The sequence below is a fragment of the Chiloscyllium punctatum genome, chromosome 14, assembly GCF_047496795.1.
Source record: "Chiloscyllium punctatum isolate Juve2018m chromosome 14, sChiPun1.3, whole genome shotgun sequence".
In the NCBI taxonomy this organism is placed as follows: domain Eukaryota; kingdom Metazoa; phylum Chordata; class Chondrichthyes; order Orectolobiformes; family Hemiscylliidae; genus Chiloscyllium; species Chiloscyllium punctatum.
Genome location: NC_092752.1, coordinates 32,791,582 through 32,814,951, shown reverse-complemented (window position 1 = coordinate 32,814,951; position 23,370 = coordinate 32,791,582). Strand labels below are relative to the sequence as shown.

The window sequence follows — 23,370 nt, the reverse complement described above, 5'->3', positions numbered from 1 at the left end:
TCAGGAAGAAGGAGTAAAGCCCCAAAAGCTTGTCCTAGAACTGTTATCATTTAGTCATTCAATTGTGCCTCATTTGGGAAGACATTGAGATTGTCTGTGCTCTATTTGAGAATCAGATGAATTTTGTCTGAACAGTGAAATGGAAATTCTCTTCATAAACTTGGAAAACTTCTGTGATAGTAAAATGTATAATAATTCTGTTAAAGTGCCTGATTCATCAGATACTTTTTGAACAACAACAATGATTTGATTCTGCTCGTCATCACCATGCTTAATAGCACGAATGTGTCGCCTTTCCTATTGAGTACGCAGATATTTATGTATATAATGCACATATAAATGTGTATATTTAAGAAAGTAGAACAATGCCAACCAGATCTAGTCCATTCTTACGCTTTACATGTAAAGGTAGCTGTTTAATGAAAATTAATTAATATTGATCTTTTAATACATTTACTCAGAATGAATTGGTTTAAAAACTGAATAAACTATTTCAGAGCAAGAAGAAACAAAACTTTCCCAATCCATTTTATCTGGGAAGCATGAAAAAAAGCCTTTCTGAGTCAGAGACGGAGGAAATATACAGCATAACAAAGTAAGTTAAAGCTTTTAATTTAAGAATTTTAAACACGTATTTATGCTATAGTTAGTAACAACGATTATGGCTTTCCCCTTTAGTTTTTGACCATGGTTTCAGTTTCTGTTTTCATTGTTTCTTGTTTTCTTTGCTATCTTGAATAAGATCTGTTATGAGCATCTTTTATGATATAAGATATATCATTGAAGTTCCTTTTGAATTGTACACATTGTGTTGGATATTACTCCTGGGCATTAAAAAGAATGTACGCAAAACATAAGCATTGAAGGTGCTATCATGTCTGAAATATAATGCATGTGTTTAAAAAAAAATGTAAAATTGACATTAGGGTACAGAATATTCCATGACTCTTTGAAGGGGAGAATGGATATCAAACGTCCATCGAACACCAAGAAGAGGTGATCAAAAGGAAAAATTTTATAACTGTTAACTGTGAAAAGAGAATCAGTAAGGCGGTCGATTTAGGATTAAACTGTCAAAGAGTGCAACCAAAATGACTGAAAATCAGTCTCTGACTAGATATAGTTATTTATTTGATATTGGGATCATAGAGCCAATGAAGATGGACTGGAGTGGAGAGCTAGAGATAGTTGTAGAGGTAAAGTAATTGAGGTCATAAAGTAATCAGTAAATTAGATTGAAAATTTTTGAACTTAATACGTTGAGACTCAACAAAGATTTCTGAGTTACAGCAAACAGAGCTTTGTATATTGGAGTGTGCAGGCTGGCAGTTTTGTTTAGGTTGCTGTTATCAGTGGAGCTGTACGTATGCAGGCTAGTAAAGAGAATGTCGGAAATGTTAATAAGTAGTTAAAATGTAGACAAAGATTCAGCAATAAAAACTTGTATTCATATGATCCCTTTAACATAAAACAAAAAACAAAAATTGAAGATTGACACATGAAGATGGGTGATTAAAAGTTTGTCAATAAGATTGTTTTTAAAATTTTTTTAAACCTGAGGAAGAGGCTTAGTGAGGTTGTTCCAAAATCTATGGCCTAGAAGATTGAAGGCAAAGCTGTAACCATTCAGTTCAAGGGAGCATTGATGCACCAGAGGGTTGGAAGGAATGCAGAGTTCTTGGAGAGTGAGGATGCAAAGAAATTGGAACATGAGGCTGGGAATTTTACATGCAAGATGCTGGCATGCTGGGAGTCAAAGTAGCTCAGTGACAATATGGTCTGTGAAACCTGTAATGGAATAGAGCACAGACAGCAAATCCTTTTGAGGAGCCAAAGTTTACACAAGTTGCTGGATGGTAAAAACATTCAAACATTGAACTTTGAAAGTGACAAAAGAAGGTGGCAAAGGCGGAGAACATATGGAAATGGTAGTTAGGAAAAGTCCATCCAGACAATCTCAGACATTTATGGGCGGCATGGTGGCACAGTGGTTAGCACTGCTGTCTCACAGCACTAGAGACCTGGGTTCAATTCCTGTCTCAGTTCCTGTCTGTGTGGAGTTTGCACATACTTCCTGTGTCTGCATGGGTTTCCTCCAGGTGTTCCGGTTTCCTCCCACAGTCCAAAAATGTGCAAGTTAGGTGAATTGGCCATGCTAAATTGCCCGTAGTGTTAGGTGAAGAGGTAAATGTAGGGGAATGGTTCTGGGTGGGTTGCCCTTCGGAGGGTCAGTGTGGACTTGTTGGGCCGAAGGGCCTGTTTCCATACTGTAAGTAATCTAATTTGTGTATCAGGTTAGATCTCATGGAATACAGGGAGAACTTGCCATTTGGATACAGAACTGGCTCAAAGGTAGAAGACAGAGGGTGGTGGTGGAGAGAGTGCCACAAGATCGGTGGTGGGTCCTCTACTCTATGACTCTATAAGTGAGACACCTTGCAAGTTAGGTGCCATGTAGCAGGGCAAGGGTGGAAGTAGGCAACTTTTTTGGTGGAGAGGAAAAGGGGAAAATCAGCTGTGCTCAAAGAGAGCACCATGGTTGAAAACAAGCTGAGATAGTGGCCAGTAAAGTGGATGGAAATTTTGGCAAGAGTAGGGAGATGGTGGCAGAATCCAAAGACAGGCAATTTATGAAATTTTTTTTTGTTGTTGAGAGAAAAACACCCCTAGCAATTGATTTATTTTTTGCTGCCAGATATGATAATGGATGGCTGAACTGGCGTGCAAGTTATGATTCCAATTATGAGAAGACTGGGCAAGTCTGATAACATGGTAAAAACAATGACTGCAGATACTGGAAACCAGATTCTGGATTAGTGGTGCTGGAAGAGCACAGCAGTTCAGGCAGCATCCAAGGAGCAGTGAAATCGACGTTTTGGGCAAAACCCTTCATCAGGAATGGGCTGATGAAGGGCTTTTGGCCGAAACATTGATTTCGCTGCTCCTTGAATGCTGCCTGAACTGCTGTGTTCTTCCAGCACCACTAATCCAGAAGTTTGATAACATGTTGAATCAGATTTAGATTCCAGATCTGTCAAAGTTGTCAGCCATTCTCACTCAGAGTAGCAGCTTCAACAGGGTGATGGCCATAAGCTAAAGGTTCAGACTGGTAACTCTCGACTAGCTAAATTTATGTAAGCTTGTCATCTGATTGTGCCAAATAATCAAAATGGAGTTGAGCCATGCTAAAGCACAAAATTAGAGAGCCCCAAGCAAGCTATCATTTGATATTAAAATCTACGTGTGAAAGGGCATTCAAGACCTAAAAGTATGGATAAACTTGTGAGAAAGTATTGCCAGAGAGAAGGTGAAGTTGTTATTCAGCAAGTGGAAAATCTGGTGTGAAGTGAAAAGCAGACAACTATGTAGGATGCTGAGAATGAGGAGGACCAGAGTATGACTAACCATGTGAGACAAGCCCATCTTGCTCAGCTGTTGGAGACCATAAAAATTCCAGCAGACAGCTATGGAAACTTAACCAAGTTGTCTAATGCTATAAGCTGCACGATAGAACTGATAGATAAGGCATTTGTAAATGGAGTACATTCTTCAAGTAAGGAACCCAAAAAAGATTAATAAGCCTAAGAGTCCATTGAATGCCCACCTGTTCAGATGCTGGTTTCCCTGGCTGAAACTACAGTGGCCAAAGAAATGCTTCCAGATTTCACTCTGCAGTATATAAACATAGAATATGTTTGACTGCATTGATGACATGCCAGACTGTGTCTGAATGTAATATGCTAAGTCAGAAAAGATTACTGAGTTTTTCTGGACCTACCTCCCAGCAGAGTTCAGTGCTTTTCACTGTATAAAGTCAGGCCATTGCAAGATGTGCACAATTTGAAAACAAAATACATTTTTCACATTATTACTGTTTTACTGAGTTTTCATTTGGGAATTTGTTTTTGACAAAGAGCACAGGTATATGCAAATCAAGTTACATAAGATCTTCCTTGTCTACCTTGAAGTGCCGCTTAATATGAATTTGTAACAAATCCTCTAAATTAATTCAATGTAATGTCAAGCTTTTTAAAAATTCTTCCATGGGATATAGTGTTGCTGACTTGGACTGGGCCAGCATTTATTGTCTACCTCTAGGTTGTTCTTGAGATGTGGTAGTGAGCTCCTTCTTGAACTACTGCAATTTGTTGTAGGTAGATTCACAGTACTGTGTCATGCAGTTCCTTTGTATTCTGGGTCTGACTGTACAGGTTTCAGTTCAGGTCTATGGTATAGCCCCTATCAATATGACCTACTGGCATCACTGACAATGACATTTTCCATGATAGTGTTCAATCTGAGAGTAGTTGGGGATGAGGCTGAAATTGGAAGTGATTGTAGATCTGGATAGAGGAAATGATAGAGAAATTACAAACAGCTCCATTTTTAGAAATTAAAAGTACCTTGGGTCTTTGCACTTTAAAACAAGAAAGGAGGAGAAGATATGGTTCCATTGTAGAAAAGATGTGCCTGGATTTGTCTTGCCCTGCAATATAATCCAGAAGCAGTTAAAGGATTTGCTGAGAAGAGAGAAGTATGGCGATACATGAGATGAAGTCCTCTTTGCAACAACTAAAAGGAGGAAAATAGACAAAGGCAGAGACCACATGGACAGTGATTCAAATGAGAACGAAACCTCCACTGCTGTCTGACATAGCAGTGAATCAGCATAGCTACTGCCTTTGCTTGTGAGTTCAAGTATCTCTGGACATCGGAGTGCGTCTAAGGAAAATCAGCAAACAGTGAAATTCACAGCTAAACGTGGAGGAACCTGTGTAGGGGAGCTCAGAGCATGGGCGCAGCTAAGTGCATAGTTTTTAAGTGTAACCTTACTTCTTTTTGTAAATCTACAATAGTGAGTAAAGTGGGTTCTTCTTTGATTATTTGTTTTATTACGATCTGTCTCTTTATTAAATTTTAAATATTATAAGATATGGGTACTAAGTTAGCCCAGAGCAGTGTTTGTTAGAGCAGTAAGAATACATCTACAAATTGCTAAGATGCAAAGATGGCCTTTAGTAGAGTGACGTGCTCTTCCTGTCCGATGTGGGAGATTTGGGAGAATTTCCATGTCACCAGTGATTATCAATAAGTCTGCTTGGTTGTGAATCTTTATTAGATTGCGTGCATTGGGGTTGGAGTGGCAGTTAGAGACAATGAGGAATTTACAAGAGCCTAGGGGGTGTGATGGATGGCAGTTTTAGAAAGGGAGAAAAACCACAGATACAGTTAGGTAGATGGGTTACCTGCAAGAAAGGTAGAAGAGGGAAGCAGGTAGTGCAGGAGGCTCCTGTGGCTATCCCATCTCAAACAAAATGCCATTTTGGAAAATGTAGGGAGGTGATGGACTCATAGCACGAACAGTCACATTTCTGGTACCGAGACTGGCTCTAATGTGACAAGGGTTATGTTAGGTTCCAAGCAATTGATTGTAATAGAGGACTCTCTAGACGAGGCACAGACAGACATTTCTATGGCTGACAGCAAAAAATCGGAATGGTGTGTTACCTCGATGGCGCCAGAATCTTGGATGTTTCTGAGAGATTGCAGAATATTCTCAAAAGGGAGAGGGGCCAGCAGGAGGTCACTGTATGCATTCAAACTAATGACATAGAAAGAGGAAAGGATGTGATTCTGAAGGGAGAATATATGAAGTCAGGCAGGAATTTAAAAAGATGTCCTTGACAGTAGTAATATCTGGATTACTCCCAGTGCTACGAGGTGGTGAGGGTAGGAATAGGAGGATAGAGCAGATGAAGACATGGCTGAGCAGCTGGTGCACTGGAGAAGGATTCACATTTTTGGATCATTGGAAGCTGTTTTGGGGTAGAAGTGACCTGTTCAAGAAGGACAGATTGCATCTAAATTGGAAGGGGATTAATCTGAGACTGGTACAGTTGGGAAAAGGAGCAACAGAGCAGGATAAAAGCAGAGAACTAGGTGGGACTGATTAATTAAAGTGCATTTATTTCAATGCAAAAGGCCTAACATGGAAGGCATGGTTAGGAACATGGGACTGGAATGTCATATCAATTACAGAGACATTGCTCAGGAGTGGACAGGGCAGGCAGATTAATGTTCCAGGATACACATGCTATAGGAAGGATAGAAAGGAGGTCAAGAGAAGAAGTGGAGTGGCGTTTTTGGTAAGGGATAATATTAAGGCTGTACTTAGGATATTTCTGGGAATACGTGCAGGGAAATTATTTGGGTGGAACTGACAAATAAGAAAGGGATGATCACCTTATTAGGATTGCATTGTAAACCCACCCCCCAATAGTCAGCGGGAAATTGAGAAACAAATTTGTAAGAAGACCTCAAATATCTGTAAGAATAATAGGGTGGTTATGGTAGGGGGTTTTAATTTTCCAGACATAAACTAGGGCTGCCACAGTGTTCAGCGTTTAGATAGAGAGGAATTTGTTAAGTCTGTACAAGAAAATTTTCTGATTCAGTGTGTGGATGTACCTAGTAGAGAAGGTGCAAAACATGACCTATTCTTGGGAAATAAGGCAGGGCAAGTGACTGAGGTGTCAATGGGGAGCACTTTGGCACCAGCGACTATAATTCTATTAGTTTTAAAATAGCATTGGAAAAGGATAGACCTGATCTAAAAGTTGGAGGTCTAACTTGGAGGAAGGCCAATTTTGATGGGATGAGGCAAGAACTTTCAAAAGTTAATTGGGGGCGGATTTTCCCAGGTAGAGGGACTGCTGGAAAATGAGAAGCCGACAAAAATGAGGTAGTCCAGAGACCGTATGTTCCTGTGAGGGTGAAAGACAAGGCTGGTAGGTGTAGGGAATGCTGAGAGAAATTGAGGTTTTGGTCAAAAAAAAGAAGCATATGGCAGGCATAGACAGCAGAGATTGAGTGAATCCTTCGAGTATAAAAGCATTAGGAGTACACTTGAGAGAAATCAGGAGGGCAAAAGGGGGACATGAGATAGCTTTGGCAAATAGGTTTTAAGGAGAATCCAAAGGACAAAGGGGTATCTCGGGAGAGAATAGGACCCTTCAAAGATCAACAAGGCATCCTATGTGTGGAACCACAGGAGACGTGAGAGATACAACGAGTATTTTGCATCAGTGAGTACTGTGGAGAAAGACATGGAAGACATAGAATGTCACCATCTATTTCCCCACATGTTCAAAACTGACCATATTACAGAGGAGGAGGTGCTGGATGTCTTAAAATGCGTAAAGGTAGATAAATCCCGAGGACTTGATCAGATTTGTCCCAGAAGTCTGTGGGAAACTAGGGAAGTAATCGCTGGGCCCCTTTCTGAGATATTTGTAACATTGATAGTCACAGATGAGGTGCCAGAAAACTGGAGATTGGCTAACATGACGCCACTATTTAAGAAAGGTGGGAGGCAAAATTCAAGGAACTATAGACTGGGAGCCTGACGTTGGTGGTGGAGTTTTGGAAGGAATTCTGAAGGGCAGGAATTACATGTACACAGGAACCTCAATTATCCAAATATCAATTATCCGAATATCTGATTATCCGAAGGAGATCTCGAGGTCCCCAAAGAAACATTACATCAAAGATGTGTTTCCAACACTGCTTGCGTCTTTTGTTTACAGTGATTGAAAGTGAACTCTGCTTACTGAAATGCTGCCGAAAACAGACCTGGACTGGTGGGAGCTCACGCACCGTCTCAAAATGACTGACCTCCCGCGTGTTCTCTCTCCCCACACTTTCCCTGGTGTTCTACACACGCGTGTACCTGAAACCCCCCTTCCCCAGATAATATCTCCTACATTGTCCTGTACAGGGCAAAGGTGGAACCTCTCAAAAAGTTGCAATAAAAATGTGTGTGTGTGTGTTTGCATTTGCTATTTGGAGACTCAACCCCCACAAAAGGTGGCAGCAGCAGCAGTCTTGTTGGTGTCCAGTCCGGCTGGCCCAGAGAGGGGTGGGGTGGGAAGCACGGTGGAGTGGGCAGGGGGACGTTGGATGGGTTTGGGGGGTGGGCGGGGTAGGGGGCAGGCGGTGTTGGACAAGTTTGGGGCTCTTGTCCAGTGTGCTGCTACCTCGTCTCCTGAACAGGGAGTGGACTTAACAGAAGACACAGTACCAGGGACCTGGGTTCGATTCCCACCTGTCTGCGTGGAGTTTGCACATTCTCCCCGTGTCTGCGTGGGTTTCCTCCGGGTACTCCGGTTTCCTCCCACAAGTCCAACGATGTGCAGGTCAGGTAAATTGGCCATGCTAAATTGCCAATAGTGTTAGGTACGTTAGTCAGGCGTAAGAATAGAGTAGGGGAATGGGTTTGGGTAGGTTACTCTTCGGAGGGGTGGTGTTCTTGTTGGGCCAAAGGGCCTGTTTCCACACTGTAGAGAATCTAATCTTAAAAAAAGACTCCCAGCCCCAGAGGAAAGGCATTGAATCAATTAACCATATAATCAATTATCCAAACAAAATAGTGCCTGCCCATCTCGTTTGGATAATCGAGATTCCTCTGTATTTGGAAAGGCGAAGACTGATTAAAGATAGTCAACGCGACTTTATACATGGGAAATCATGTGTTACGAACTTGATTGCGTTTTTTGAAGAAGTAACAGACAGGATTGATGGGGCCAGAGCGATGGACGTGATCTATTTGGACTTCAGTAAGGCATTTGACAAGATTCCTCATGGTCGACTTGTTAGCAAGGTTAGATCGCAGGGAGAACTAGACATTCGGATACAGAACTGACTGGAAGGTAGAAGACAGAGGGTGGTGTTGGAGGGTTGCTTTTCAGACTGGAAGCCCATGACCAGTGGTATTCCACAAGGATCAATGCTGGGTCCACTGCTTTTTGTCATTTATATAAGTGATTTGGATGTGAAAGTAGGAGGTAGAGTTAGTAAGATTGCCGATAATACCAAAATTGGATGTGCAGTGGACAGTGAGAAAGGTTACCTCAGAGTGCAAAAGGAACTTGATCAGGTGGGCCATTGGGCCAAGGAGTGGTAGATGGAGTTAATTTATATAAATGTGAGGTGCTGCATTTTGGAAAGGCAAATCTGGGCAAGACTTATATTCTTTAATGGTGAAGTCCTGGGGAGTGTTGCTGAACAAAGAGACCTTGGAGTACAGGTTGATAGTTCCTTGAAAGTCGAGTCGCAGGTAGGTAGGATAGTGAAGAAGGCAATTGATATGCTTTCCTTTAATGGTCAGAGAATTGAGTATAGGAGTTGGCACTTCATACTGCGGCAATACAAGACATTGGTTAGGCCACTTTTGGAATATCGTGTGCAATTCTGGTCTCCCTCCTCAAGGAAGGATGTTGTGAAACTTGAAAAGGTTCAGAAAAGATATACAAGGATGTTGCCAGGGTTATAGGATTTGAGCTATAGGGAAAGGCTGAATAGGCTGGGGTCGTTTTCCCTGGAGTGTTGGAGACTGTGGGGTCACCTTATAGAGGTTTATAAAATCATGAGGGGCATGGATAGTATAAATAGACAAGTTCTTTTCCCTGGGGTGGAGGTGTCTGGAACTAGAGGGCATAGGTTTATGATGAGAAGGAAAAGATTTAAAAGGGACCTCAGGGCAATTTTTTCACACCGAGGGTGGTGCATGTATGGGATGAGCTGCCAGAGAAAATGGTGGAGGCTGGTGGGTATATGAATAGGAAGGGTTTAGTGGGATATGAGCCAATTGCTGGAAAATGGGACTAGATTAATTTCTGATATCTAGTCAACATGAACATATTGGACTGAAGCGACTGTTTCCATGCTGTACATCCCTATGACTCTATGACTTGGTGGGGATTAGTGAATCAATAGGAATGCTAAGAAAACTGTTAAAGAGGTTGACATTGATAATGGTATTTTGACAAGTAGAGAGCCAGATGACAGGGAATTAGAAATTAGCATGAAGTGAATGTTGAAGGCGATGTTGTATGAGTTTTAAGTATATATGGAGATGTAGGCAATAAAGGTGTTTTCCTAAAGATAAGAGTTGCTATGTTGAGTGAAAACTGAAAACTCAGACCTTGCATAATGGTGAGGTCAACTGAGTATTCTTATTAAAGGGAAGACTGTATAGAAAATGAAAGCAGAGAAGTGAGAATGAATATCAATAGAATTTAGAAAATTAAAATCACCTGGCACAGAAGCAAGTGAAGAGGATGGTAACAAACACTGCAAGACTTGAGGCGACAGTGAAACATTCTTTTAATGGCCATGTGGAGCTGACCCATAAAAAGTGGTTCTCCTTGTAAAATAGCAATGCTTATTTTGAGTCTGAGCTGCCCGTGAAAGGCCACCAGTCTCACATATTAAAAATTTAATCGCATGAGTGGTTTGCTATTTTCCAACTATTTGGTTAGAAGTTTATGAGAAGCAAATGGACAAATTTGTGATGAGATTTGCAACCATACAGGAGTTTTTCCTTCAATTGCATAACACAAATCCAAAGAATCTGAGTAATGATGAATGTTTGGACACGGAGAATGGCAGTTTGTGAATTACTTGTACATTAAATATTTTCATAAATTAAAATTTAATATTTCTCATTTGGTAAATAAATACCTCAGGAAATTTGTATCAAGTTTGTTAAAGATCTGCTACTTTATGTTTTACAGATTGACATCAGGCACAGAAAATACTCTATTTTATTATATTTCATTAGAAACAACACAAGGGATATTCATAGCACCAACACACACAGAGGTTTCACAGCTCAATGGTTCCGTTCACTCACAGCTAATCAAAAACTTCCATCGCTGTTGCTTATTGATACGGTCAGTCTTCCAACAAACCTTGGACCAACAGGTGAGATTGTTTAAAATTTATAGCAACTGGGTTTATACTGCTATTTGTAGCATATGTATTGTATAGACATGGGTAAATGCACTAAATATTCAGTCAACTGAGTGGTGCAATAGAATGGGCTAGCACACAGTTCTTTTCTCTGTAGAAACTGAGTTTGAATCTAGCCAAAATAGATAGGGTGCATAGTCTAGTTTTATTGGCTGTGAATTTCAAAATTAACGCCATTCAATTTTAATGGATATTCATCCAGGGCATAACTTTACCCATATTTCAACACCAGTTGTCAGTTTTACAAAAGACACAATTTGTTTATTTAAACATAAAATCTCATAGAAACCTTATAAAATTCTAAGATGATAAAACAGAGTAAACACAAAAGGCTATTCTCACTGACCAGGGAGTCCATAACCAGGAATCAAAGTCTAGGGATACAAGGCAGATCTTTTAGAACAGTGATGAGCAGGAATTTCTTCACCCAGAGATTAATGAACTTGTGGAATTCTCTGCCACAGGAAATTATTGAGGCCAAACATTTGAAGACTTTCAACAAGAGTGGAGATATAATTCTCAGGTCTAAAGGATGAAAGGATATGAGGAGAAAGCAGAAACAGTGTACTGAGTTGAATGATGAGGTCTGATTACATTGAACGGCAGAGCAGGATTCGAACAGCCTACTCTTGAATTCTCTGTTTCTGTTTCTTGAGTCCTCTGACCAAAGGTAGGATCGTCCCACAGCTCCATAGTCTCCATCATGGGCAAAGCAAGGATACACATTCTAAACCCATCCCAGCTGGAACAGGGATTGAATCCCATGCAATTGACAATAATATAGTGCAAATTGACAATCCAGCCAACTGAGTCTAAGCTGCTCTCCAAGGTGCTGTAGCTCGTACACTTTGACATCTATATTGTAGCTTAGAGTGATGGATAGTGATAGTAGAGGCTCCAGTTTCTTTCCATTACATAGCTGACCGGAATCTCTCTGCTGTAGCTGCTTAACATGGATATGTTAGAAGGAAATACAAGTTAATACTCAAATCTTTTGGGGCAGAAATATGAAAGCACTTTCTTTAATTGACTGTCACCTTGTGGAGTAGGACTTGAAACTGGAACTTCTGGCTCTGAGGAAGAGTTACTATGTCATCAGACCTCTGAGTTACTGCTGTTCTATCGACATTTTACACTGTTAGTCTATCAAGAAGCCATCTAAACTAGCATCATAGGAAAAATAATATGAGTGATGGTCAGTACTAGCATTGAACAGTGTGTTTCTGAACAGTGATTTCCTTCTCTGCATCTTTATTTTGCACCTCACATATTTCAGCTGTATCTGTCAAGATGATTTCTGATCATCTGTGATTATGAAGAAGCTATATTTTAAGAAGTATTTTACTATTTGAAAATATGCTTATTGTCAATTGTAGAGTAAAATCTGATTAATAACTCTTGACTTTTTTTTATCTTGTATATTTTCAAAAGGAGAGGAAATACTCTGATATTGTTGGCAATTCAAGTCAAATGAATGTGAGGAAAAATAACGTAGGACTTGGTACAGTAAAAGAACATGGTGTCTTATTCCAGTGCAGTCCTGAAAACTGGACTGATCAAAAGAAACCACCACCTATCATGTCCTACTGGGTTGTTGGGTGAGTGAGCTTCACCTTGATGAATTGCAATCATTTTTGAAGTTCTGATTTCTTAGTTGGTTCGTTTTACAATCTAATTTTTATAATTTAATTTTTATTTTCCAGATTTAGTTGTGGTATGCATAAAAACTAACTAAGCCTTAACAGGTCTTGAGTATTGTTCGGAATGTATCAATCAAAAACAGGCTTTTCACCCCATTTTCACTGATATGGTGTCTGTGGTTCACATAAGTCTTCTCCTGCCTATTTAATTTACCTCATCCCAGGCTTTCAGCATAAGTTCTGTTCTCTTTTCTCTCATTTACTGACTTAGTTTTTGTGGTTTGAAAGCATCTGAAGTTTTTGGGTCCACCGTTGGCTATTTATTAATGCTTTTAGATGAGAATATAGGAGGCATGTTTGGTAAATTTGCCGATTATATCAAAATTGGTAGTATAATGGAAAGTGAAGAAGGCTATCTAAAAGTACAATAGAATCTTGATCAGTTGGGCTGAGGAATGGCAGATGGTGTTTAATTTGGATAAATGTGAAGTGTTGCATTTTGGTGAGACAAACTAGGGCAGGATTTACACAGTTAAATGGCAGCACCCGAGGGAGATTTGTCGAACAGGGATCTAGGGGTCCAGGTACATAGTTCCTTGAAAATTGTGTCACAGGTAGACAGTGTGGTGAAGGGGGCATTTAGAAAGCTTGCGTTCATTGGTCAGAGCATTAAATAAACAAGTTGGGACGTCACTGGTAGGGTGTACAATTCTGGTCTCCCTGCAATAGGAAATATGTCATTAAACTGAAAGTTGCAAGAAAGGTTACATAAACTGGAAGGTTTGGATTATAATGAGAGGCTGGATTTGCTGGGATTTTTACACTGAGGGGCATAGATCAGGTGAATAGTCAAGGTACTTTCTCCAGGGTAGCGAAGTCCTCAAAACTAGAGGACATAGGTATAAGATGAGAGGAGAAAAATCTAAATGGGATCTAAGGTGCAACCTTTTCACACAATGTGGGGGTGTGTATATGAAATAAGCTCCCAGAGGAAGGTGAAGGTGGGTACAATTACAACATGTAAAAGACATTTGGACAGGTACATGGGTAGGAACGTTTATAGAGGGATGGGCCAAACACAGGCAAATTAAACTAGTTCAGCTGAGGAAACCTGGTCAGCATGGACAAGTAGAGCCATAGGGCCTATTTCCATGCTATGTGACTCTCTGATGCTATTATTTACTACTGGCTTCAGAGGGCAGTCTATCATTGGTGAAGTAAGTCGTCACTATTTGTTAGATTGTAAATGTACTGAGACTGTCACACAGATTTGCTTGACACCTGGCTTTTGAAGTCGAATGGAATTCAATTTGTTTTAAGTGTGACATGAGTATAAGGTGGCTATCAGCTATTCCTTTCGAACAGAAGTGTATCCGCTCTGCTTGTTCCTACAGCTCTCCATCACCAGAAAAGTGGATCTCATTTAGAGTAGCCATGCCGTTTGGAGTTGTGATCACTTCTGTGATTTGTTTGCATTACTACTTTCCAGACAGTAATTCTTGAGATTATCTATTTTTTCTAACATTGCAAATTGCAAAAGTTAAAATTTACTTGACCCAGAAGATGGTAATCCCATTGAGTTTACTAAGAAAAAGAAAACGGAGCAGAATTTTTTTTGAGCACTTATTCTAACCTCCTTCCAATTTGGGGTTAGCAGTGGGTATCCTGAAGAGGACTGCTTCCTAAAGATATCTCTATTCAAACATAGTTACTCAGTAATTTTCCTGCATTGTTATCCAAATACGGTATCTAACTTGGCACGCTCAAGTACCCAGTCCTGTCCCCTTCACCAGTCCTCCGTGGCAGAGGAAATTTTAGTGGACTCTAGTAGCAGACTGCACGTGACTTGAGAAGTCTTGATGCACCATTAGTGTTCATATGCTCCTAATGAGTCAGTGGTCAGCATTAGCTGACAAGTCAGACTACAATGACTGAAACCATCATGCAGCTCAGTGGTTTCTGCCTTCACAGCTGATGATATAGAGCCAAGGACAAGGCTGTGAGCCTTGGAGTCCCGAGTCAGGATTCTACACATAGAATGACTGATGACTGTTGAATACAATCAGACCTATGCTAGAGCAGATGAAAACAAAGTTTTTTTTGTACTCATTTGTGGAATGTGGGTGTCACTGGCTGAGCCAAAATTTATTGCCTGAATAGTTGCCCTTAAGCTTGTGGTGATAATCTGCCTTTTGAACTGCTGCAGTCCATGTGCTGTAGGTAGTCCAACAATGCCATCATGGAAGGAATTCACATTTATCACATTATCTCACATTTACATCAGTCACACCTTATTCATTGCTTAATTACCCAGTCTTCATGCCTTCTAAATTTGTCTCATGATGTACTGCACTGGTCTTCTGTGGAATCTGCATTCCTCAGTTCAGTATCATCTGCAGAATTTGATATTGTGAAACGTGATCATAAGACCAAATCATTAATGTAAAATGTAAAAATTGCAATGGTCGCAGCACCAATCCTTGTGAAATATCACTTTTTACCTTTCTCCAATCTGAATAGTTACACTTTCTCTCTTTGAAATTTATAGTCACTTTACTAAACTTGCAGCTGTTTCTCCCCTGAGCATTGATGCCCTAAACTCTGTCATGACCCTTATGTATGATACTTTAATTCTCCTTTGGAGAATTTTCTCAGGTTTAACTTGTACTGGGAAGACAGTGGCTTGGATCATCTGATGCAAGATCACAAGTCATAGAATCTTTACAGCATGGGGAGAGACCTTTCTGGCAAATTGTTTCCATGCTAGTCATCAAACACCCAACTATTCGAAACCCAGTCAACCTAAAATGTTAATTCTATTTCGCTTTCCATTCATGCTGTCTGATCTAAGTATTTCCAGCAGTTGTTTGACTTTATTTCAGATTTTCAACACCTATAGATGTTTTTTTTTATTTGACTTGTTTTCAGTTTCTTGATGTTATTTTTGCTGCTGGCTTATTTTAGTGTTTCCTAAGTGCCTGAAAAGAATTTCATCACATATCCAGTGTACCACATAAGTACCATATACTCACCTAAATCTAATCTCAGATCTGTGTAGAGTTAACTGGATGATGGCAGGTTGTAAAGTAGCGAAACTGCACCATACCTGTGGATTGTTGTTGACCACCATTCTTGTACTGGGTTTCTATTTAACTGTACCTTGTCATTGAGGTAGAAATGTCAGATAAGATGCATTATTTGAATTCAAGCCATAAGCAGGGAAGCAGTAATGGCTCTGTGTTCTGCTGCCAGGACTAGATGAGATCCAATGAAGTTTAAACCTTTGCCGTGTGTGTGTGAGAGAGATAAATTTATTATTGATCAAGTGTGGTTATGTAATTTGCATAATATGGTCAGATTTTTTACAGTGAAACAGTAAAATATTACTGAATTCATCTAATTTTCTTTCTATCCTACAATCCTAATGATCCTAAGTTGCTTTAAATTTCAAAGATACAAATAACCTGATTTACTATTTATAGTACTATTTTCCCATGTCAGGGGAAGAACAAGATTAAAATGTTTCTTCTCTATATTAGTGAATTGGCCTTATCACTATAGATGTTTCCAGTGAAGTGTCCAATATGAGAGCATGCTGTTGTCCAATTAAATGATCTTTGTGTCATCTTGAATTTCCTTGCAACTTTTCGTCATAGTTTGCAAGCATAGTTTGGGAAATGTACCTTCAAAGAGTGAAGATCTATAAAACTGCACTAGTATTAAAGAACAGGAATGCAATTTTGACTTTATACAAAATGAATTACAAAGACTGAGCCACATATTTAGTAAAATGTTTTATTTTCATTTCATTGCAGAAGACTTTTAGTAGATCCTCATCCTCAAGAGTTTTATGTGTGTTTCCATGATTCTGTGATGGAGATTGCTGTGGAGCTTGCTTTCAAACTGTCTTTTGGATTAATTACATAGTGAAATGCTGGTCTACGTTCATTTCAGTTCATTGACACACTCCAAAATGTTCAGAAAATTAGGCTTATGAAAATCGCATGACTCATAAATTTTGTTAATGAAACAAGTATTCTATATTTATACAGTCACTGTGATTGCTAACTGACTTGTCATGGCTTATCATGCTCTAAATATAATTGTAATCTAAATGGAATGAAATAGATTTACAGTATGTTATTTTTTTACTGGAGTTTGATTGTTCTGACTGTATGTGTAAATGTAAAATTTGTTTTTAAACTTTTACTTGAAATGTGCCTTTGATAATTATGCAAAAATTCACTTTATGCAAAATAGTCCATGTTAATTATAAATGACCAGGTATGTAAACTATAATAAATGTAGCAGTTAAGATGTTGACTTTATTGACAATCATTGCAGTATTTTGTTCTGTGTGAATGGCATTACAGATCATCCATGGTCCAGGAATGAAAAAAATAAAACTTGGCAGTATCAGGAAAATGAAAGAATGACACCAGATTTATTTTTTAATAAGGGTTTTGATAAATGACTAAGCATTGCACTATAAAGGATGGCATGACTTCACTGAAGGTGATTTTAGTCTGCAGTATATTACTTGAGGACCCAAGTAAAATAGTCTTACTGAATTCCGAAACAAGATCATAAGAGAGATTGGTGTACTATGTGAACAGTAATTTGAAAAAAGTGATTTTAAAACTCTAAACTCAATTTTAAGTTTTCCCAGATTGAATTTTGTGAATTCAAATCCTTTTAATTCTGGTCTCTGTGCAAGCAAATTAATGTTTTTTCTCAGAAAAAAAGAATGTATATATCCTCTCCAAATTCAACCCTTTTCTATTGCCATAAATGTAACACATATCAAACGCCTTTATTTATTCCTTGTTATTTGCAATTTGTTTCTATATTTACACAAGTAAATGAAAATATTTCCTATTTAACTCTTCATGTTCTTCAAAGTTGGATCATATCACTGTATATGCCTATCTTCTATAGCTAATTGTACTTTTGTATTTATTTAAGTAAATGTCTCTTATATCTCTCTATTTGCTCATCAGATATCGGTCTCACTGCCAATGTCATAATTTAATGTCTATTTCTTGTTTACTTTGACGGTGAGCCATAAAACCTACAATCTGTTTGGTGTAGCTGCTGCATTGCAGCTGTTAATGGGCTTACCGGATTTTAACTTGATGGTAATAAAACAACCGTGAAATATTTCCTACTCAACATGACAGTTTATCTTCAAAGAGAACTTCTAGGTGATGGTGTTCACATGTGTTTGTTACATTATGTATTACAGGTCAGTTGTTTGGAAGGTACTATTCAAGCAGGCTTCTTCTTTCCTGCAGTGAATTATATGGATACTACATAATGCTGCATGGGATATGGTGATGAAGGGAGTAAACCTTTAAGGTGGTAAATGGGGTACCAATCAAGCAGTTTTTCATGTATGATAAATTTCTTGAATGTTGTTAGAGCTGCATTCATCCAGGCACACGGAGCATAATTCTATCACCTTTATTTGTGTTTAGTGGAGGGTTTAAGGAGTCAGAAGATTAGATATTCATCAAGGGACCAGATGAGATGAAGAACCCTAGTCAACATCAATTAGAGGCTCAGGCAAAGAAGGACCCTGTGGCAGGGAGTCAGAGACAGACCTAGATTCATTGGAGCTGATTGGAATAGGTTCTTGGGGCACTACAGAGAAGGAACTAGCTGTTTGTTAAGTCTTGATAAGTGATAAGGTCTCTAATCTTAAATTTTAAATGTTAGATCTTTAGGATACTGCGCCATTTGGTGATACGGTTAAAAATGTACAAAAAGCAACATAAATAATTGAAGTGTCTGAAGCTCGTGCACTGTGTGAAGCATTGGGGGGTGGTCACGCGTTGCCTGAATTCTTTGCACTAGGAGGAAGTCACACCACTTCAGATTGGATCTTCTGAATCGTTGGAGCAACAAGGAATGTACTTTAGGGGATGAATGGAGAGTGATTCACACTGTTCTGTGTAGAAAAGCGGAAGAGTTCATGCAGCTGTTTACAGGCCCTGTGCAAGGTTCTGCAACATATGCTCAGGGATCAAAAGGATCTGGCAATGGAAGGGGGTAAGATTCAGTAGGTACCAGTGACCTAGACAGCATTAGAAGAGGGGTTCTGCACAGAGAATATGAGGAACTAGACATGAAATTAGAAAGTAGAACTTCACAAGTTAAAATCCCTGGATTAGCATAGGATCCATCATACTAGAGAGGTGAATACGTGGCTCAAAGACTGTTGTGGGATAAAGTGGGTTCAAGTGGTGAGTGACTGCACCAGTACTGGGGAAAGTGGAGCAATACCAATCGGATAGTTTACACCCAAACTGTGCTGTGGCCACAGTTCTTGCAATCTGCACAACTAGGGAAATACAGATGATTTTAAAGTGAATGGGAGGGTGTAGCCAAGGATGAAATTCAGAAACATCATTTCCAATACTGCAATAGCTGTCTCTTACCTTGGTTCCACTGTTTGGTATACCAAACATGCCATACATCAACAAGTAAAGACAAGGTAGGAAAGGAAAATAGTAATATGGATAATCAGAATCAAAGAATGGCAGGGTAGAGCAGACAGGGAAGGGAAAAAAAAAGCTTTGGGATGCACCAGCACTGAAGACAAGATGTCACAAAGACAAATGACAAATCTTTGCATTTGAATGTGTGTAATATTCATGACAAAGTAAGTGAATTGATAGCCCACATTGAAGCAAGTAAATGCAGTTTGATAGCTATAATGGAGATGTGGTTTCAGGATGACATGAAGGGACTGAATATTGAAGGATATCAGATATTCAAGAAAATTAGGAGGCTCACTAAGGTGGAGTGATAGCATTGTAATTCAAGGATGAGGAGTTCATAGAATGCTTTCCAAATAGTTTTTTTTAAAGAGCAGCACTTTTTGGAACCAACCAGAGAGCAGGTTAAGTGGACTTGCTATTTTGTGATGTAACTCAAGCCAGTGGAAAATTTCTCCCTGATTCTCACTGACCAATTTTGCTAAGATTACTTGATATTATACTCTGTCAAATGCTGTTTTGACACTAATGGCATTCATTAAACTCGTCTCTGGAATTCAGCTCTTATGCCCAACTTAGGATCCTGTAATGTTTTTTCACTGCATAGACCAATTGGCATGCACAAAACTTCTGAACAGAAGACGCCTTAGAGAAAATTTAGTAACAACTAGATGAAGACTGGCAACTCAGTTCCCCTCTTCAACTTAAATTGGCCCACAAAGATTTTATGTTCCTATTAGCATGGTGCTTATTGTAATGGAAAATTATCCATTTACTGTGAAATTAATTATCCATTTACTGTGAAATTTAAAGAGAATGCTTTTCTTCAAATCAATGCTGTACTGAGCTTTGTAAACGATGCTTTGATAAAGGTTTGCAGTTAGCTTATCTCTGTTTGAATTCTGTAAACATTCAACTTGATCTTCTGATAGTCGAACTCACGAAAGCTGAAGAACTGTTCTGTCTAGGACCAGGGGATGAGAGGATAACAACTTGAGTTTCCCCAGTCTCTGCCCTTGAGAGAGTGTGATAAGGAACGCTATAAGGCAGGTGTCTGTGTAATGTTTCGGTACTCTTTGCATTGAGGCATCTGACTTAGTGTAATGAGTCAAAATCCTGTAAGAATTTTAATAAAGACCCTTTCTTTGTTCTTGCTAATAATTGAGTCAAGCCGATTTAATTTCCACGACACTTATACCTTTCTCCAATTAAAATGTAGTTAACTAGTTCACCAGAAACAATAAGGAGCCAAATTGAGGTTTCCATGAGTGAAAGAAAACAATTGTAGTGTCTGTTAACCCTGAGAAAAATAATGACGATATGACATGATATCAATTGCCTGCACCCAAGTATAAATTTGAAAATTTTGAGTGTCTCATTCAAATAGAGGATGAGAGATGTATACAGCTCCGAGCTGTTAAGGCATAAAGGTTTTAAACTGAGATTATTTTTAAAAATCAATGTCTTTTATCCTAGGCAGCACCAAATATTACTTTGTACTTTGGGTTCTTGGTGTTCTGATGTTTATATTTAACTAGTTCTTTTCTTCTTGAAAGATTGAATGAGCAGTCTTTCTGGCCAATTCCAGTTATAAACTTGTTTCCTTTGCTGTGCTTGAAATGAAAAGGAGCTTCCTGAAATGCAGATAATTTGAGTATTCCAATGTCTAAGGTTATTGTTTCCAAGTTTGATAAATGTAGGCAATGTCTTTCATCTCCTATATTTAAAAAACATCATCATACACATGGAAATCAAAATGGGAGATGAGGGTTTCTTCACCCCTGACTGTGCGGCCTAATTTTGTTCATTCCATGCAAACAAAACTGCAGATGCTAGAAATCAAAAACAGAAATTGCTGGAAAAGTTCAGGTCTGGCAGCATCTGTGGAGAATATTTCAGGTCCAGTGACTCTCTTTCAGAACTCTCCACATATGCTGCCAACCTAAGTTGTTTTTTCTCCATTTGGTCAGTCAATTTGGTTTATAAAATGTGGTGATATTATGGCTTTAAGAAGTGTATTTTGCCATTTTTTCATATGAAGCGGGATTGAGGTGAAAAGCAGCGAGGTAAAAACAATAACTGCAGATGCTGGAAACCAAATTCTGGATTAGTGGTGCTGGAAGAGCACAGCAGTTCAGGCAAAGGGCTCTTGCCCGAAACGTCGATTTCACTGTTCGTTGGATGCTGCCTGAACTGCTGTGCTCTTCCAGCACCACTAATCCAGAATTGAGGGGAAAAGCGGTCTGCTTCAAGCCAATAAACAGCTTGTGAGGCCTTTTGTTTTTAAAAAGTTGGAACAATAGAAGCAGCCTGAAGGGGTAGGGTCAAGCTCTCACAGAATTAGGATTTTACTTTTAGCTTTCAGTAGCTGCTGGGGTTGTGAAAGATGCTACATCCCTCTCTGTGCTACAGCTAAAAGCTTGGGTTGTCGTCCTGCTTCTAGAATTGCATGTGAAACAATCTATTTTATTGCCTTTGCCAGGGGTGTGCTTATTGGAACATTTAATGAGTACTTTATTATTTTAAGTATTTGATAGTTACAGTTAAACCAATTTGTTTCTTTTATTTTATCTGTACTTTTAATTGCTGTATATGAATAAAGTGGGTTTTGCTTCAAACCTAATAGTTTGACCAATCAAATTGCATCCAGAACACAATGCCTGGTACTGCCCGTAGTGTTAGGTGAAGGGGTAAATGTAGGGGAGTGGGTCTGGGTGGGTTGCGCTTCGGCGGGTCGGTGTGGACTTGTTGGACCGAAGGGACTGTTTCCACACTGTAAGTAATCTAATCTAAAATAAGAAACTGTTAAGGTCTAGGCTATCTCCTTGACATGGTTTGAGGGGGTTTGGTCTATTCCATAACAAAAGCTTGGCTAACCTGTGTAAATCATAGAATCCTTTCAGTGGCTGTGGCCATTCAGCCCACATCGATCCTCCAAAGGGCATTCCATCCAGACCTAATTGCCTGTCGCCCTGCATTTATGGGCGGCACGGTGGCACAGTGGTTAGCACTGCTGCCTCACAGCGCCAGAGATCTGGGTTCAATTCCCACCTCAGGTGACTAACTGTGTGGAGTTTGCACGTTCTCCCCGTGTCTGCGTGGGTTTGCTCCGGGTGCTCCGGTTTCCTCCCACAGTCCAAAGATGTGCAGGTCAGGTGAATTGGCCATGCTAAATTGCCCCTAGTGTTAGGTAAGGGGTAAATGTAGAGGTACGGGTGGGTTGCGCATCGGCGGGGCGGTGTGGACTTGTTGGGCCGAAGGGCCTGTTTCCACACTGGAAGTAATCTAATCTAATCTAATTTACTGTACCTATTGGACACTATGCGCAATTTAGCATAGCTAATCCATCTAATTTGCAAATCTTTGGACTGAGAGGAATCCAGAGCACCACAGAAACCGATGCAGACACGGGAGGACATGTAAACTGTGCACAGACAGTTCGTCTGAGGCTGGAATCAAATCCAGGTCACTGGCACTGTAAGGCAGCAGTGCTAACCACTGTGCCACCCAGGTGTGGACAGTTTAGGTTAGTGCAGTTTTTCCTTTATCAATACAGAGTCATAGAGATGTAGAACACAGAAACAGACCCTTCGGTCCAACTCATCCATGCCGACCAAATATCCCAACGTAATCTAGTCCCATTTGTCAGCACCCAGCCCATATCACTCTAAACCCTTCCTATTCATATACCCATCCAGATGCCTTTTAAATATTGCAATTCTACCAGCTCCACTACTTCCTCTGGCAGCTCATTTCATACATGCACCACCCTCTGGGTGAAAAAGTTGCCCCTTAGGTCTCTTTAATATCTTTCCCCTCTCAACTAGAAACGGAGCAAAACTCAAACTGGACATCATCAAGCAGTTCACCAACTTCTCTAACAACTTCAACTTCAACCCGGCCGTCAAATTCACTTCGTCTATCTCTAAAACCTCCCTCCCCTTTCTTGACCTCGCCATTTCCATTTCTGGCGACAGTGTATGGACTGACATTTACAATAAACCTGCAGCTTCCCGCAGCTACCTGGACCACACCTCCTCCCAACAGCTATTCTGCAAAAACTCCATCCTGTTTTCCCAATTCCTCCATCTCCATTCTATCTGCTCTGATGAAATGTTCCACTCCCAGCATCCCAGATATTCCCCTATTTCCAGTAACATTCTTCCCCCCACCCCAATCATCCAAACAGCCCTCTGCCGCAACTCCTTCATTCCTTGCTCCACTGCTCTAAACCCCCTTTCCAAACAGAATAAGGACAGGGTCCCATTTATCCTCACTTTCCACTCCACCAGCTCCTGCACCTAACATATCCTCAAACACTCCGCTAACTCCAATCAGACCCTACCACCCAAAACATCTTGCCCTCTCCACTCCTCTCTATCTTCCACAAGGAGCATTCCTTTCACCACTGCTTGGTT

The 23,370-nt window shown here is 39.8% G+C and overlaps 1 protein-coding gene across 2 annotated transcripts in view; it reads left to right on the top strand.

Moving 5' to 3' along the window:
- intu (inturned planar cell polarity protein) overlaps positions 1-20,397 on the top strand; it is a 125,776-nt gene extending 105,379 nt beyond the window's left edge. The window contains exons 13-16 of one of the 2 annotated variants that reach the window (XM_072584174.1): positions 498-595; positions 10,575-10,764; positions 12,244-12,410; positions 16,268-20,397. In XM_072584174.1, the coding sequence (XP_072440275.1) occupies positions 498-595; positions 10,575-10,764; positions 12,244-12,410; positions 16,268-16,379 (567 nt within the window). In that variant the 3' untranslated portion in view covers positions 16,380-20,397. The remainder of the gene's footprint in view (positions 1-497; positions 596-10,574; positions 10,765-12,243; positions 12,411-16,267) is intronic. The other variant, XM_072584172.1, reaches the window with a different exon arrangement.
- Positions 20,398-23,370: the final 2,973 nt, after the last annotated feature.